Source organism: Plasmodium gaboni, chromosome 14 (genome assembly GCF_001602025.1).
Source record: "Plasmodium gaboni strain SY75 chromosome 14, whole genome shotgun sequence".
NCBI classification, from domain to species: Eukaryota; Apicomplexa; class Aconoidasida; order Haemosporida; family Plasmodiidae; genus Plasmodium; species Plasmodium gaboni.
In genome coordinates, this window is record NC_031494.1 from 2,745,860 (window position 1) to 2,765,115 (window position 19,256).

At 19.0% G+C, this 19,256-nt stretch overlaps 6 protein-coding genes across 6 annotated transcripts; 3 read left to right on the forward strand and 3 right to left on the reverse strand.

The window, feature by feature from the left end:
- Positions 1 to 1,024: 1,024 nt before the first annotated feature.
- On the forward strand, positions 1,025 to 2,374 carry PGSY75_1473200 (putative DnaJ protein; the record flags this gene model as incomplete). Its single annotated transcript, XM_018788409.1, has 1 exon — positions 1,025 to 2,374. The coding sequence occupies one exon, from the start codon at positions 1,025 to 1,027 to the stop codon at positions 2,372 to 2,374; it is 1,350 nt and encodes a 449-aa protein (XP_018639781.1).
- Positions 2,375 to 3,454: 1,080 nt separating this feature from the next.
- PGSY75_1473300 (hypothetical protein) lies at positions 3,455 to 7,214 on the forward strand (the record flags this gene model as incomplete). The annotated part of the gene is made up of 7 exons (XM_018788410.1): positions 3,455 to 4,519; positions 4,702 to 5,023; positions 5,264 to 5,378; positions 5,450 to 5,511; positions 5,681 to 6,601; positions 6,760 to 6,914; positions 7,068 to 7,214. 7 exons carry the CDS (start codon positions 3,455 to 3,457, stop codon positions 7,212 to 7,214), a joined length of 2,787 nt encoding a protein of 928 aa, XP_018639782.1.
- A 1,447-nt stretch (positions 7,215 to 8,661) lies between these two features.
- On the forward strand, positions 8,662 to 11,214 carry PGSY75_1473400 (hypothetical protein; the record flags this gene model as incomplete). Its single annotated transcript, XM_018788411.1, has 1 exon — positions 8,662 to 11,214. The coding sequence occupies one exon, from the start codon at positions 8,662 to 8,664 to the stop codon at positions 11,212 to 11,214; it is 2,553 nt and encodes an 850-aa protein (XP_018639783.1).
- An 896-nt stretch (positions 11,215 to 12,110) lies between these two features.
- On the reverse strand, positions 12,111 to 14,138 carry PGSY75_1473500 (hypothetical protein; the record flags this gene model as incomplete). Its single annotated transcript, XM_018788412.1, has 1 exon — positions 12,111 to 14,138. The coding sequence occupies one exon, from the start codon at positions 14,136 to 14,138 to the stop codon at positions 12,111 to 12,113; it is 2,028 nt and encodes a 675-aa protein (XP_018639784.1).
- A 2,109-nt stretch (positions 14,139 to 16,247) lies between these two features.
- PGSY75_1473600 (hypothetical protein) lies at positions 16,248 to 16,592 on the reverse strand (the record flags this gene model as incomplete). Its single annotated transcript, XM_018788413.1, has 1 exon — positions 16,248 to 16,592. The coding sequence occupies one exon, from the start codon at positions 16,590 to 16,592 to the stop codon at positions 16,248 to 16,250; it is 345 nt and encodes a 114-aa protein (XP_018639785.1).
- A 1,016-nt stretch (positions 16,593 to 17,608) lies between these two features.
- On the reverse strand, positions 17,609 to 19,256 carry PGSY75_1473700 (putative nucleoporin NUP116/NSP116; the record flags this gene model as incomplete). Its single annotated transcript, XM_018788414.1, has 1 exon — positions 17,609 to 19,256. A coding segment is annotated over one exon (1,648 nt), but the record flags the coding sequence as incomplete, so codon positions are not given.

Sequence of the window (19,256 nt, forward strand, 5' to 3'; positions counted from 1 at the left end):
TTTTTTTTATTTTAATTTTTTTTTTTTTTTTTTTTTTTTTAATTTTTTTTTTTTTTTTTTTTTTTTTTTTTTTTTTTTTTTTTTTTTTTTTTTTTAAGGGAATGTTCATATCATTATTGAATATTTTTATTTTTTTTAAATTTAATTTAATTTAAAATTTAAAAAATAATATTTTTATAATTTATAAAAATAATTTTTATTTTTATTTTTATTTTTTATTCCAAAAAAATAAAAAATATATTTCACAATTACAAACCTCTTATTTTTCCCTATTATTTTTTTTTCAAATTGAAAAAATAAAAAAACTTATTCTTTCGAATATTTTATTATAAAAAAGGAAATTAAATAAAATTAATAAAACAAGAAATTCAAAAAAAAAAAAAAAAAAAATTAATTATTTTTATATCTTTTTATTTAAAAAAAAAAATAAAAATACCTTAAAAAAAAATATATATTTATAATATATATATATATTACATATATTATATATTATTATATAATAAAAACTTTTAGCATATATATATTAAAATATTATATATTATATATTAATATTATATTATTTTATTTTATTATATATATATATATATATTATGTAAATATTACCTATTTTATATTATATCATTCTTATTTTTTTTTTTTTTTATCTCTTCACATGTGATATAAGAAATTGCTTCGACAAAACAAGGATTATATACATAATATATATATATATATTAAACATATATAATATATATATATTATTTTATTTATTTTTTTATTTTTATTTATTTATTTTATTTTATTTTTTATTTATTTATTTATTTTTTTTTTTTTTTTTTTGCACATATAAGTATAATATATATATTAAATATATTTATTATATAATATATTATTATTCTTTTTTTTTTCCCACATATATATAATTATTATATATATTTAATATATATATATTTATATATATAATATTATATATATTTTTATTTTTCGCTTTTTCTTCTGAATTATTGCCACCAAAGAAAGAATTGTTGCTTCTATTTTCCTGAAAATGAGCAGCATACAGAATGTAGATCTTTATGAAATCCTAGGAGTTAGCAGAAGAGCAGGTGTTAGGGAAATCACCCAAGCTTATCGAATTTTGGCATTGAAATACCATCCAGATAAGTTTTTAACAAACTTTGGGAAATCTGCTAAGCCTAAGGATTCAACTGATGCTACTAATCAAGAGCAAAATTCTGCGGTTGTGTCATCTGAAGTTGTAAAAGGTACTGAAAGCACAACTGAAGGGGAAAATAAGAATTCTGCAAATGATGAAGTGGCTCAAGTAGAACAAAATGCTGAGAAGTCTGAAAAGTCTGAAAAGTCTGAAAAGACTGAAAAGACTGAAAAGACTGAAAATGCTGAAAAGTCTGAAAAGACTGAAAAGTCTGAAAAGACTGAAAAGACTGAAAATGCTGAAAAGTCTGAAAAGTCTGAAAATGCTGAAAAGACTGAAAAGACTGAAAAGACTGAAAATGCTGAAAAGACTGAAAAGACTGAAAAGTCTGAAAAGTCTGAAAATGCTGAAAATTCTGGAAATTCTTCAAATTCCGTAATTGCTGAGAATCAAACAGTTGCTACTGAAGAGTTGGCTGATGAAGAAAAGAATCAAGAAGAAGTTAGCACAAACTGCAGCCATAACCAGGAAGAAGAAATGACATTGGAGAAATGTAAGGAAATATTCTTACAAATACAAAAAGCATACGAGATATTGAAGAATCCAGAATCTAGAGAAAGTTATGATTTTTTTGGATTAGATAAGAACATGGATGAATTCCAAACTTATTATGATCCAAAATTATTTCGTTCTCGTATCAATATGGAAGACATTCGTAAATATGAGAGTTTTTACAAAGGTAGTGCTGCCGAGAAAGAAGACTTGATGAGCTTCTATGAAAGATATGGTGGTGATTTGAAAAATATACTTGAGTATATACCCCTTAGTGAAACTCCAGATATAAATCGTTTCATTGCCATATTTGAGAAAGCTTTTGCTGATGGAGAAATTGTTAAGACTCCATTATATGAAATATCTTTACCAAATATGCAAAAAATCATTAGTAAATACGAAAGTCTCAAGTTGAAAGAACAAGCTGAGTTTTCAAAAAATGCTGACAAGAAAAAATCAAGAAAGAAAAAAGAAGATTCACTTGAAGAATTAATTGTTGCCATCAGAAATAACGAAGAAAAGAGAAATCTTCAAATTAGCAACCTCTTAGTTAATATTGAAAACGACCACAAAAAAAAAAACAAAAAAAGAAAAAAAGAAGAATTCCCCACTGAAGAAGAATTGAATGAAATCAAAAAAAAATTAGAGGAAAACAAGAGAAAAAAAGAACAAAGTAGAGGAAAAAAATAAACTAATTATATTTAGTTTTTTATAATACGAAAAAATTTATATATATATATATATATATATGCATATGTATTTTTATATATTTTTATATTTTTATATTTACATATTTTTATATTTTTATATATATAATGTTCCATGTATTATATGCGGGAATGCTATTTTCCCAAAAAAAATATTTTTCTTTATTCATAAAAAATATATATATATATATATGTGGTATTATATCTTTCTATATGTCATTATGTATTTTTCTATATAGTATGTAGTAGTAGATTTTTTATTTTTTTTTTTATTGTAAATATGTTACAATAATATTTCATTATATTCACAAACTTTAGACATTTGTTTATATATATATTATATATATATATATATATATATATATATATATATTATTGATATATTACAAATGATTTTGTTTATCTTTAACAAATTTAGACATACATGTAATATATTAAAATATATTATATATTATATATATATATATATATATATATATATATTTATTTATATTTTTCTTTTATATATTTTTTCATCATTTTTCGTTTGTACGTATCCATATTATTATATATAATATAATATACATATGATATATATATATATATGTATATATTTATATATTAATAAGTACATGTGTGTGATATAAACATATAAATTATGACCATAAATTAAAGACTTTAATTATAATATGTTAACATATGTATTGGGGGAAAACATCTATAAATCAAACATATATATTTTATATATATATAATATAGTTAAATGTTTTGGTATTACAAAAAATTTTGGGATTTTTATAAAAAGTATATATTATTTAATAAAGCACATATATATATATATATATGTGACATTCTTATTTTTTAAAAGGGTTTGTCTTTTTTTAATTTTCCTTAAGTTCGTTATTTTTCTTTGTATTCCTAAATGTATGAAACTAGGTATAGGTGTTAATACAAAAATATAAAAAAAGATATGTCATTATATATACATATATATTATATATATATATATATATATATATGTATACATTTTAAACGCGTAGTATCTTAAAGACTATTCAATACTTTTCTCTTTAAAAAAAAAAAAATGATGAGAAAAAAAAAAAAGAATGATCATATAAATGTTCATATGAATCATAAGGATACTTATGATGAAGGAGAGTTTTTAAATAGAAAGATGGTTGATGGATTAAATCAAACAGATTTTTGCCCTTTAGAGAAAAATATAAATAAGGACATTCCTTTTTTCATTAATTATGATATATTATTAAAGAATTGTAAGCAAGATAAAAATTATCTTGACCTTAACTTGGAAATTAATTATAACTTGGAAGAAATAATCGAGAATAAGGATAACCTTATCAGATGTTTACATAGGAAGAATCCTATGGAACATGTCAAAGGGTATAAAAGGGAAATACCTGATGATTATATGAAAAACAAAAAATACTATTACGACAATAATATATATCATCATAAAAATGATGAATATTATCATAATAATAATAATAATAATATATATAAACAAAGGGATGATAAATATGATCGTAATAATTACTGTAATAATTTTAAAAAGGGTTTTACAAATATATTAAAAGATAAGAAAAATAAGGAAAAAAATTATTATACTGATACTTCATATTCTGATGATGAATTATCATACTCAGATAATAATTATTATTCAGATAGTTCTGTAAATTCTTATGAAAATGAAAATAACAAATCTTTCAATTTTTCCCAGAGAATTACATATGATAATAATTTGATGGATAAAATTAATATATATGATAATATAACAAATTATGTTTATAATAATAAAAATAAAAATAATTGTTATTATGAAAATATGGATAAACAAAATAAAGATTGTTATAATTATAAAAATGATATAAAATATATAAATCATAGGGATACTGTTCTTAATGGCAGTAAATATATAGAGGATGGAAATTATATAAATGATAAAAAGAAAAGAACAGATATCATTCATTTTATTAATAAAACATACAAAGATAAGCTAAGTAACAATAAATGTCATACATCCTTTATTCAAAATATAAAACATACTAACCATGAAAAGGAAAAAACAGAACATTCCAAGTTTTCTGGTTATATCCAGCATAGCATGGCAAAGGATTATAGGCGAAATTTGGTTAACATTCATTAGTAAATGATATATTATCAAAAAGAAATAATAATAATAATAAATAATAAAATATATACATATATATATATATATTAATGAAAAATGCAAGACATATTATGTTATATTATGTTATATTATGTTCTATTATGTTATATGATATATATTTTTTTTTCACTTAATTTTTGTAGACTGATAGGTCTATTATTTTTAATAACCATATGGAGAAAAACGACGACTCTTCAATAAACCTTGATTTCTTAAAAAGTAGTAATACATCAAACTGTAAAAAAATGGAAATAGATATTTTAAACAAATATGAAAAGATAATGAAAATTATGAAATATTTAAGAAAGGTTAAAAGTAAATATCCTGAAATAGAAACTACTGTCTCCATTTTATCAAACCATATAAAAAATGTCACTTTTAATTGTGAAAAAATGTTTGAGTCAAGATATCTGTTGAATGAGTTTTTAAAAAAGCTATATATATATCAAATATATATTTTAAAAAGTAAATATAAATATATAAATATATACATACATACATACATATATATATATAGATATATATTTATGGTTGAAAGTATATACATGAATACTTAGTGATAATATGGTTATACATTCTTCGTACTATTTTATTATACATGAAAAGATATCAACAATGATAACCATTTTATATTGGAAGTGTTAAACATTATGTGTTATATCATTAATTTTTGTGTTTCTTTATACATATATTTTAACTTTATAGAAATCGTTTTTAACAAATCAGATATTCTAAAAAATGATGATACTCTAGAATATTACAACAAGCATTTTCATACAAATAAAATGAGATTTATTTCAACTGATAGGATAAATAATAGGTTATATTATATATAAATAATATTATAAATATTTTCATGATATATATATATATATATTAAATACATTACAGCAATGATCCAATAACATTCGAAGATATTAAAGAAAATTCCTCATATTCAATAAGAAAATTAAGTAAGATATAAAAAATGAATATAAGAAAATATGAAATAAGTTGTTATATATTATAATACGCTAATTAAAAGTTTAAATGAAAACACTCAGAAAAATATATAAATTATTATATATATATATATATATATATATATATTGATTAATATAAAAAAAACCTTTTATGCTTCAGATGAACAAAAGGAAAATATATTTAGAGAAAAGGGATACAATGAAAGACATAAAATCAAAGAATATACCAAAGATAACAAATATAATAACGTGGGTGGATATAAGGAGAATTACCAATATACCAATGAATATATGAAAAGGGGGAATAAAAATGATATAAAAAATAAATATATAAATCATGACAATAATAATGTTATTCCTTATGATAACAATTGTATGTATATTTTGAATAATGATATCAATAAGAATTCTGGTTATTCTGATAAACTGAAGAATAAATACAAAGATAATTATATAAACAAGATATCGAATTTGGAAATGATTGATAAAAATGGAAATAAAAATAATTTTGAGGACATGCATCAAATAAATAAAAACATTTCAAATGAAAAAAGAGAAATTCTTATTGATACAAATGAAAAAAAAAAAAAAATATCATATAAGACGTTATTAATATCTGAAAATATGGAAAAAAATAATAATAATTTCGATTATAAAAGAGATAAATCATTTTCTAAAAATAATGTAAATGATAATTATACTTTTAAAGATAAATCATTTCTGAATAAGATGGATAATGTTCAAAATAAAAAACTTTTTAAAAATGAACCAATTAAAAATGAAAAAATCATTTATGATAATATAAAAAAGAAGGATTACTTGAATGTTATAGATGAAAAAAAAGAAGAAGAAAAAAATCCTTTATCAGAACATGAATTAAATTTAAAGGCCCTCAATTTAGAAAGTAAAGATTTGGCAATAAAACAAAATATAATGAAAGAAGAGATACATAATACTTCATATGCTAATAAGAATGAGAATAAAAAAACGCATGTGTTATATAATGACGTAAATAAAGAATTGAGTGCTATTTCGAATAGAGACTCTGTTATACATGCATTGAAATATACACTATTAAATAGTAAGAGAAGAATAATAAAATAATCAAAACATAAATGTATATATAATATAATATAATATAATATGATATATTATTAATTATTATTATTTTCATGTTCAATATATTTTATAATATTAAGTACGTTTTTTTAATTTTTTATTTAAATAATTTATTAACAGAACCTCAAAATTTTACTACCCTGCAAAATTTTTTATTTAAAATCGATGTTGAGTTTGTTGAGTACAAGAATTTTGTTCTATTAATAAGTAAGAGTGTCAGGAAGTTACATTTAGAAGCATTGTATGGATTAAATGATTTTTCAATATTTGAAAAGGTAATTATGCATGATTAATAGAAATGTAACAAAATTTTGATTGTTTGTAAATAAATATAAATGAAAATATAAATATATATATATATATATATATATTTATGTATATATTTATACATACATATATATTTTTTTTTTTATACATTTATATTGAAGGTTTATGGGAAAAAGGCTGCGCCTCGATTTTTGATATCAAAGAAAGTAAAAATGTTCTATAAGTATGATAAATTTTATCAAAAATTTAGGGAACTTGTAAATGTAAGGGAATTCAGCGGTATTACTGATGCAGTAGAAGTAATTTAATCGTAATTGTATGGGAATATATAATATATATAAATTAATTTTAAATAATTTTATGAATTGAAATGTAAAAGAAGATATATATATATATATATATATATATATATATACATATTAATGTGTATAATTTATAAGATAAACTTTAATTTTAAAATTTATATCCAGTAGAAAACTGGAGAAAATTCTTCAATATATTCATACAAAAATATATTTTTTCATGTTGGTTACTATGTAGCTGTGTATTATTTCCTTAACGAAATATTTAAATGAATATATACAAATATATATTAATATCAAATTGTCTATATTTTTTTCAAACTATCTTTTTTTTATTTTTTTTCCCCATGAACATTATATATAAATATATATAAAACATAATATAACATAATATAATATAATGTTAATTATTTATTTCTTTTTTTAGTTTTTTTTTTATTAATTTTTTTTTTTTTTAATTTAAAAAATTTAGCTATTTAAAAAAAAAATTATTACTTGTGCATGAAAAAAAAAAAAAAAAAAAAAAAAATATAATTTAAGAACATTTTTATAAATTATGATTTTGAAAAAGAAAGAAAAAAAAAAATGGGTAAATTTTTTTTTTTTTTTTTTTTGGTTTTATGGAAATATATTAAAAAAAAATATATTTTATGTTGAATGAAAAAAAATTCCTAACCTTATTTTATTTTTTGTACATATGTATTATATACTATATATACATATTGTGACCATGCAAGAAAATAATTGAATGTGTGTTTCTAAAAATTTACACACAAAATATTTCTACATAATTTTCTCTTATCCCTTGATTTATTTTCCTATATTTATAAAAGTAGAAGGGAAAAAAAAAAAAAAAAAAAAAAATGTAATAAGTTGAAATAAATACACATTTTACTTTTACAAACGAAGAACATCATGATAATAGGGAGAAATGTTCATTGAATCCCAATTCTTTATTTTATATATTTCATATATTTTTTTATCTATATATATATATATATATATATATATATATATATTTTACTTTTTTAATTTTATTCTTCTCTTTAATATTTTATGATTTTTTCTTTTATTTTTTCTCACTTTTTTTTTTTTTTCTTTTTTTTTTTTTTTTTTGATTTAATCTATACATATGTTTGTTAATAGTCTAAAAAAAATTTATATTATTTTCCAGATTGTTATTTTTTTTCTATTTTAAAAACTTTTAATAAACAAATAATATCTTATATACTAATTAATCTTAAATGATTTATACATTTTGATCTTATTCTTATATATATAATATACTTTTACGTTTTTATGTTAATAATTCTTTTTAGTAGAAAAAATTAAAATAATATTAATATTTTACCAATTATATATATATATATATATATATATATATTTACATATATATTTTATTCTTCCAAATGTGATTGATAATATGAAATTTAATTAAAAAAAAAAAAAAAAAATGGATAGTAGTAGACAAGAGATAAAAATAAAAAATGAAGTGAAAAATAAAAAAAAATTAACTAATACTTGTGTGTGTTCTTTTGAAAAAAATAATGAAAATGCAAATATAAAATTATTAGGAAATTTCCACAAAATAACTTCTAGTAATGATAATAAAAAAGAGGAAAAGACAATAGAAAGAATAAAAGAAAAAATAATAAGGAAATGTAAAATAGATGATATTAATAATATAAAAAATAGTAGTAGTAGTGAAAATAACATAGAAGAGAATAATATATTAAAATATTTGAATAAAAATTGTTCAAAACAAAAATCTAACGAAATAAATAAAGAAAAGAAATGCTCCAAATTGATGAACCAATATATAACTCCAGTTGTCAGTATGCCATCTAATGAGAAGATTAATTATTACATACATAAGGAGAATAACAAAAAGATGAATAAATTAAATGATATAGAAAATATAAGTTCTTCGTCATACAAAAAATATTCCAATGAACAAATTAATGAAAACAAAAAAGAAGATAGTGAAAAATCTACCATTCGTTGTAATGAAACTGATAGATTAAATGGAAAAAATATTAAAGATTGTAATAAATTATGTAAAGAAGTAAATGATAATAATCATTCTGTGATTGATATAAATCCATGTAATTATGATATAAAAAAAAAAAAAAATGAAGAAAATAATAATATGGATGATAATTCATATGTTCATATTAAAGAAATGGGGAATGTAAAAAGTAATTATTCTTTTCAGAAAATTATAGAATATAATGACGAACAATTAAAAAAGATATTTTTTAAAAACAAAGAAGATGACACAAATTCAAAAGGTCAGCATAATTCTGCTAAGTATTGTGATAAATATTTGGAGACATTTTATAATATGGAAAATGAGGATTTATATAATAATAGTAAAAGTAATAATCTAATAAATAATAATATTAATATAGATATTAATATTGATATGAATTCAAGTAATATTAATAATTGTAATTCTTATAAAAGAAATAGTATAAACATAAATCAAGTTGATGATTCCATTCCTCCAAGTGAACATAATACATTAAGTTATGATGAAGAAAGAAAAAATAATGATTTTAATGAGGATGATTCAGAAAATAATAATATTTTAAAAAAGAAATCCTTTGATGAAAAGGAGTGGGTTCAAATTAATGAATCTCCTAATTTTTGGGATTCATTAAAAAATAATTTAAGAAATGTGTTTTTAATGAAAACGGAAGATGATAACTATATAAAGAAGGAAGACAAAGTGAAGAAGGTGAATGATGATGCGAATAAGAAAGATAAAGACAGTGAAAATGTATTATCTGGAATAGAAAAGGATAATAAAATGATATGTGAAACTAAAATAATTGATAATAATAAAATAAAAAAAAAAAATGTTGATAATAATAATAATAATAATATTAAAAATATTATTGATAATAATAATAATAATTGTGTTGATGTTAGTAGGCCATCACGAGATAATGGATCGTTTCCTTTTCCCGCAGATATTTATGTAAGATGCCTAAATTTTCTCAAGTTGGAAAATATATTAAAATGCGAACTACTAAATAAGATGAGTTGTCATGTTATAAATAATAGTATGGGTGTATTTACATATATAAGAAAATTAAATTTAGATGAGAAATGGTCTATCCTTCCAATATATAAAAGACAATTTTATTTACATCAGATGAGAAATATAAGACATTTAAATACATCTGAAAAGATATATGTTGAGAATGGTATGTATATTCATGAAGTTGCAGCAATTATATATCAAAATTTGTCAAGTTTAAAAACGATTGAATTATTATCACCTGAATATTTTATGAATGATAATACACCTCGGCATGAGCCTTTTTCTTTATATCCATCAGTATTTGAAAGATTAGAAAAATTAACAATAATAGGATGTCAAACTTTGGAATGGTTACACATATTTAGAAATTGTTCATTTCCTTTATTAAAAAAGTTTGAAGTATGTTATTATCCTTTACATCATGATCATTGGTATTGGAATTTTGTTTTTGATTTCACCCAATTAGGATTACAAGGGTTATACAAAATATTATATACAATGGAAAATTTACAAAAATTAATAATTGGCTTTGATGTATGGTTTGACAATTTGGAAGGGCAAATATATAATCCTTTAGAAAGTCATAGAAATGAATTACAAGAATATCGTATAATAAATAATAATAGAAATGAGAGATATAATAATATTTCTTCTTTATCAATTCCTCCAGCTAATGGATATCCTACTAGAACGTTTAAAAGTTATCGTGGGAAATTATGTGAAGAAGATTTTAGTGATATATTTACCATAGCTTATTATATGTCAGGGAAATGTGGGAAATTAACTCGTATAATGATAAAATATAGGGATTCAAATGAATATTATGAAGATGAAATTGGAAAGGATGAGGTAGTGAATGAGTTAATATCAGAAGCATCTAATACAGCATCTACATATTACAATTATGTTTTAAATTGGTTTAGATCACCAGATGAAATTGTTCCACGCGCTTCCTAAAATAATTTTTTTTTTTTTTTTTTTTTTTTGTTTGTGTGTGTGTAAATGCATGGATAATTAATTAGAATTTATTTATTGTCCTTTGGTTATTATATAAATATGAATCCTACCAAAGGGATATAATATACCAAATATTATAAATAGATTATATGTTATATATCATTTAAATGGTATATTATTATATATATATATATTTTTTATGTGGAATATCCTGAGATATCCTTCTTTTAACCTTTAGGTATTATTTTTTTAAAGTTTCCTACATCTTGCATTTTTTTCAAAAATGGAAATTGTAAATATTTATAAGAGGAAATAATTTCTTCGTAATATAATATTTACAATATATAATACGATAACAAAATGTAGACAAAATAATATATAAGTATATATATGATTGAAAATTTTTACTTATATATTTTTCCATTTTTGAAAAAAGAGAAATTTGAAAAAATGATGTCTTTTATAGCTTTCAAAATAATTAAGATAATATATATATATGTGTTTATAGATAAATTAATATATATATTATACTTTTCCAAGTTTTCATTTTTTTTTTTTAACCTTTAATTATTATGTTTTTATTTTAAAAAAGATATTCAAGTTTTGGTTGAGTGAAAATATATATATATATATATATATATATATGCTAAACTAAATAAATGTATAAATAGATAATAAATAAATTAAATACTTGTAATAACAATTAGTATTATTACAAATATAATTATAATTGTTATAAAATAACTTGATCAAATAAAATGGAAAGTTTTGAATTAATGACTAATTAAAGAATTAACATAAAATAAAACGAAAAAATAAAAATAATTCATATATATTATTATAATATATATATATATATATATATATATATATATATATATATATTGTTATATTTATTATATGTTTGAGGGTATATTACCAGGCTCAAAATTTTCCATATTGGATAAACTTATATTTATTTGATGATTTGGTTGTCTAAATTTGATTTTTTCTACATATAATAATGGATAATATATATCTAAATCCAGATCTTTTGAATGAATTTTTTTATTTTTGTCAATATTTTTGATAACAGTCATATCATCTGTATTATTTAATGATACAATTTTATGATAAACATCATCTGAAACATCAAATCGTTCTGCTTTTCTGCACTCTTCAATAGCATTTATATAGAACAAGCTATTATTAATAGATCCACAAGATGGGAAGTCATATATAGTAGATCTATTTTCATTATAACTATTAAGATTATTATTATTAATTTGTTCTAAAGTTTTTAAAAATTTATCATTAAAGAATGTAAGTTTTTGATCATTTATAAAACTTTCTCTATATTGTTTTTCGAATAATATTTCATCATCATTTGTATATACTGTTTGATTAAACACATTGTCAGCATTATCATTATTTATTTGTACATTGTTATTTAAATTATTATCATTCATATTATTATTTAATAACATTTCGTTGTTATTTAATGTGTTTCCTTGATTCATATTATTTATATTCATATTACTCGATATTTGATTTTCTGGTTTGAATAATGGTTCGTTTGAATTAATATGATTGTTATTAGAAAAATGGTTTGTCATAACTAATGGATTATCGTTTTTATTGATATTATTACTTTGATTAATTAAAGATGAATTTCCTCCATGTAATAAGATATTATTATTATTATTATATTGAGAAGAACTATCATAGTTTAATACATTCGTATTAGTTGTATTGAATGATGATAATAAATTATTCTGATTTTTTTCTTGTAAGTGCTGAAGATTATTTTCATATGGTTGTGAGGAATAATTTTGTAAATTCGCTGATATAGTATCATTAAATTGGCTACAAAAAACCTGATTATTATTATTATTATCTACATAATTAAGATTATTTATATTTTGATTATACATTGCAACATTTTTTAAATGATCATTTGAAGAATTATTAAAATCATTATACATAAAATTATTGCTTCCATTTATATCATAATTAATATTTTTATTTAGGTTCATATTTTGATTATTTGTTTGGTTATATATAAAAGATGCTGAAGTATTATTTGAGATTCCATCCCCAAAATTCATAAACTGCGCATTTACGCTAGCTAATCCATTATCATTTTGATTATTTATATTCATCATCATCATATTATTATTATTATTATTATTATTATTAGGATTATATGATGAAATATTATTTTGTCCTTTGGCATTAGAAAAAAGAGATTTGCCCTCTTTCAGTCTATTACCAAAAATAGATTTGTCTTTACTAACATAATCACTAAATCTGAAATTGTTTATTTCTTTTTTTTTTTCTACCACAGATTTATTACGAAACAGTGGGGTATTACTTGATCTGTTGCCAAATATGGAAACATTTTGTTTTTCAGCAGAAAATAAATTTGGTGTGGAATTAAAATTAAGTGACGCTGATAAATTAGGTTGGTTATTATAAGTTTGTATATTATTATTATTATTATAAGTTGGTATATTATTATTATTATTATAAGCTTGTATATTATTATTATTATTATTATTATTATAAGTTTGTATATTATTATAAGCTTCTATATTATTATTGTTATAAGTTTGTATATTATTATTATAAGCTTGTAAATTATTATAAGAATTATCCATATTATTATTAAATGTATGAAACGATACATTATTCATAATAGGATTAACATTTAAATTAGAACCCCCTATATTTGACAAGTCCATATTTCCATTATATCCATTTTGAAAATTACTATTCTGAATTAAATTACTTGACGTCATATTAAATTGTTGAGAATTATTATTATTCATAAGAATGCCATTACTATTCATAAATGTATTCCCATTGTTTTCAATGGACATATTTAAATTCGGTATATTATTCAAATGGTTCATATTATTATTATTATAATCAGTGTTATTCATTTTTTATAATTCATTATATAATTATAAAAAGAAAATAATATTTTTAAAATAAAATAAAATAAAATAAAGAAGATATTTACAGAGTTATACAATAAATAAATATAATATATATATATATATATATATATATATATATATATATATATATATTTTTAATCTTTAGTCATATACCAAAAAAATTAAAACAAAAAAATAAACGTATAATCACTCTACATTCAACTTTGGAAAAAATAAATATATAATATAATATATAAATATATAATAAAATTATTCTATCACCAATTCAATTTTCTATCCCTTTAATTTATGTTAAAATATTATATATATATATATATATATATATGTAAATATTTTCTTTTATATATTATATATATATGTATATTTTTTTTTTTTTTTTTTTTTTTTCTTTTTCTGTGGGACCTTTTGTCCGTTCATTTGAAGGTAATAAATAAAAATTATATATGTAAGAAAAGAATATGTAAAATAAAAAATAAATAAAAAGAATATAAAAGAAAAAATAAGAAAATATAAAGAAGAAAAATACAACAAATTAAAATAAATAAAATAAAATTATATAATATAATAAAAATAATGAATATGTTATTATATATATAAATTATAATATATATAATATATATAGTAATATATATTTACATATATAACATGTATATTATATAATATATATATATGTAATATAAAATATAATATATATATATATATATATCATATTATGTGTAGAAATGAATATATATTATATATAATAAATATATTACCATATATAATAAAAGATCCAATTATATATATATATATATATATTAATATTTTTTATTAGCATGTTGGCTATTAATTTTATGCTTAATCATGTTTATGGAAATATATATATTTCCTATTTTTATAAGTTGCTATATGTATTTTTATTACATTCTTATATTAATATATGTTCATTTTATTACATTATTTTTATACATTTTTATCTTTTTTAAATTATATATATATATATATATATATATATATATATATATAACATGAAGTAATAATAAGAAGCAGCGTAGTTCTTTTTTTGTTATGTTCAAATATTAATGTTGTGCTTTCAATTTCTGTTTTTTTCTTTTTTTATATTATATGAATACATATTTAATATTTTGTGAATCATAAATGTATAAAGGTTCTTTTTTGTTTATGATAAAACGATGATATGTATTCTTTAAAATAATATATAATATATATATAATATATATATGTAAATATATACATGTGTTTTATATTTTTATGGTATGCTGAATTTTGATATATATATAATATATATATATATATATATATATTTTATTGATGGATATTGTATTATTACTTTTTGGCTTTGAAAAAATCAAGGAAGATGAATAATAAAAGTTAAATAAAAGCAAAGAATAAAAATAATAAAATTTTTTTTTTTTTTTTTTTTTTTTGTTAAAACATAAAAAGAGTTAAAGTTATATAATTATTAATTTTAACACATATAAGTATAATGTATATATATATATATATATATATATATATATATATATATATTATATATATTTTTTTTTGTTTATAGATTATACATATATTATAAATGTATTTGTATATATTATAAAATAATATTTATATTTACATTATTCATATTTGTTGATCTATATATACCATATGTGTGAACAGTATGATAATGAAAATGGTTATATATAAATAAGTATTTATGAATATATGCTGAATTTATATATATGCATATTTAATACATGTGTGTGTTCAAATTTATATATAGATAATTTTAAGTTGATAAAATCCAGATAATATATTTTAAATATGAAAAATATAATGCATATTTTATTTATAAGATAATATAATATTTATAAATTGATAAAAACTAGAATTTTTTTAATCCTATATTTTAATTTTTTTTATTTTTTAAATTGAATTTATGAAAATATAAGAAGGTATAGACAATAATTAACAAATATATAAATATATATATATATATATATATATATATATATATATATGTAGTGTGTGTGTTAGGTATCTATTATTAAGTAATTATAAGAAAAATTTCATTGTTTTTTTCCTTTTTTTTTGATATCTTATTTAATTGTCATTTCATATAAATGATATTTTGATTTGTTCGTATTCTTCTCTTCTTTTCATTAAATAATATCCAGCAGATTCCTCATCATCTATATTATAAAATAAGAGACTTAAGTTAATATTCTTTTCAATTTCTTCTACTAATTTTTGTGCTGCTTCTTTAATATTATCCAGTTGAGATGAAGTTGTAGCTAAAAGTCCTGCCTTCCCATTTGATGCCGCTTTACTTAATAATAATGAGGACCCCTTAAGAGCAGCCAAAGATCCTCCTGTTTTTGCAAAGGAAAGCTGAGCTATTCCTGTTTTCCATATAAGAGGAAAAGTTGTTGATAATAAAAGTGGTATTTCAATTGTCATCTTGTAAAAGGAAAATATATATATATATATATGTATGTATTTTTTTTTTTTTTTTTTTTTCTTTTTTGAATTATCTATTATAAATGTATATAATGAAATATGTATATAACAATATTTGAATATAAATTCTGCTATATATAAAAGTTTATAGATTAGAACAAATTGTCATATGGTTGCTCTTTTTATAATATTTACTATTTTTTTATTTTATTTTGTTTGTTTTAATAATATTATTTTATATAATGATATAATAAAATAAAATTATATAAAAAAAATATATATTTAAAAAAAAAAAAAAAAAAAAAAAAAAAAAAAAAAAAAAAAAAAAAAAAAAAAAAAAAAGCTAGCTGACAATATATTGTATGAACTATGGGAAAAGAATAAGTTTTATTATACACATTAATATGTAAAATAAGAATATTATAAACCCAAGTATATTGAATATATATATATATATAATATTATTTTAAAAGTATAGAAATAATAAATGTGTATGTAAAATATATTAATATAATTTTCTTATTAATTGTTTTTTTCATATGGAATATCATATGAGAAAAAAAAAAGAAAAAAGAAAATATAGGTCTTACAAAAATATATAAAAAAAATTTGTATAAGAAATGCAAAATTATATAAATATAAATATATGTATCTAAAAATGGTTATTAGAACTTATAGAAACTGCACAATATATATATATATATATATATATATATATATATATATATATATATATTTTTCTGCATGTTTATATATAAATAAAAAAAAGGATAGTAAATAAAATATAATTAATTATATATACATGTATATATTGTAATGTTCAAGCATTATGCTTTAAACATTTTTTTTTTCTCTAACAAATAATATTTGAATTGTCTATAAATAAAATATAAAAAAGATATTCTAAATAATAAAAAATTAAGTGTATTTAAAGAAAAAAAAAAAAAAAAAAAAAAAAAACATATTAAAATAGAAAAAGAATAAGGTATTTAATTAATATATATATATATATATTTTTAATTTGAATAGAATTTTATTTCTGTACATTTTTTATCAATTATTTCTTCTATTTTTTTCATAAGCATTAAAGATATATGTCCTATATAACTAAAGTTGTGCATCGACAATCTTTGGCATATATGCATAATTCTGTTATAATTTAAATCCTCTATATAATATTGAATATTTTTTATAATTGAGTTTATATTTATAGAAATTTTATATAGTTCATTTAAACCATAAAATTCTGCCTTTTCAATTTCATTTAATATTATATGAAGTGGTTTCTTTAATTTTTTTATTTGAGTATTTTGTTCATGTTTACTACTATTTAATATATGTTCATTTCCACCTGGAGAATAAGAGTATTTTTCACAAATTTTAATATCTCTTTCTATGAAACATTCTAATGGTGTACTATTTTTGTAAGGATTTATATTATTTTTTTTTCCAGATGGATGTTTTACTAATTTATCATTATTTTGATTGATATTATTATTTTTTCTATATACTTTTTGAGATTCAGAAAAAAGATCTTTTTTTTGTTCACATGTATTTATAATATCATTCATATCATCAAAAGGACGTTTTTTACCTACTGTTTTATTTTGATTATCCAAAATATTTTTATTGATTTTTTCTTTATTATTTGGAAAAATTTGTTCTCTTGTTTTTGTTTCTCTATCTATATTTGAATTAATAAATTTATTCGTTCCTTCATATTTTTCATTTGTTCTTACATATGTATCGTATAACCTTTTCCCATTTTCGTAAGATCTCACATGAGATGAAGGTGTTTTTCTTTTAATATATGAATCACGAAAAGATTCCTTGTCATATTTTTCTGTTCTTCTTTTTTTTTCCATTTCATGCAATTTGCTACTTCGTTCTTGAAATTGTTTATTGTATTTATCTGAAGGGTGTGATAATTTTCTTTGTCCATATAATGTTCGTTGTGCTTCCTTGTTTCCATATAATGTTCGTTGTGTTTCCTTGTTTCCATATAATGTTCGTTGTGCTTCCTTGTTTCCATATAATGTTTTTTTTTCCTCATTTTTTCTCTCCTTTGGCTGTGCTATTCCTTTATTTGAATCTAAACTCTGTTCGATTCTACTTCTTTTAATTAATGGTTTTCGTACTTCATTTATATTATCTGACGATTTATTTTTTTCGTTCTTTATAAATAATGATTGTGATAATCTACGTTTTGTTGATGATGATTCTCCTATGTTTCTTTTCATATCTAAACGTTTAGATATTCCATTAATTCTGTCGGATGATTTATCTGGTCTACATATACCACTTGACATATTTTGTGCTCTATCTGTTTCATTTGGTTTATTCGTTACATTATTTATTCCTTTGTATGATTCTTGTACTCTATTTGTTTGATTTGGTGTTTGTAGTATACTTTGTTTTAACTCCTCTTTGGATGAATGTAAAGAATTCAAAATATCTTGTTGAGATATTGAATCAACAATTTTTCTACTAGTAGATCTACAATTATAATTATTATGTAAAACAGACTTAGATTGTACATCAACATATATATAATTGCAATTATTATTCTGAAAATTGTTTTGTTTACTGAGGTTATCTTTTCTTTCGGAATTTGAAAATTTTCTGTGAAAAAAATTTGAGCATTCTTGTGTGTTATCATTTCTT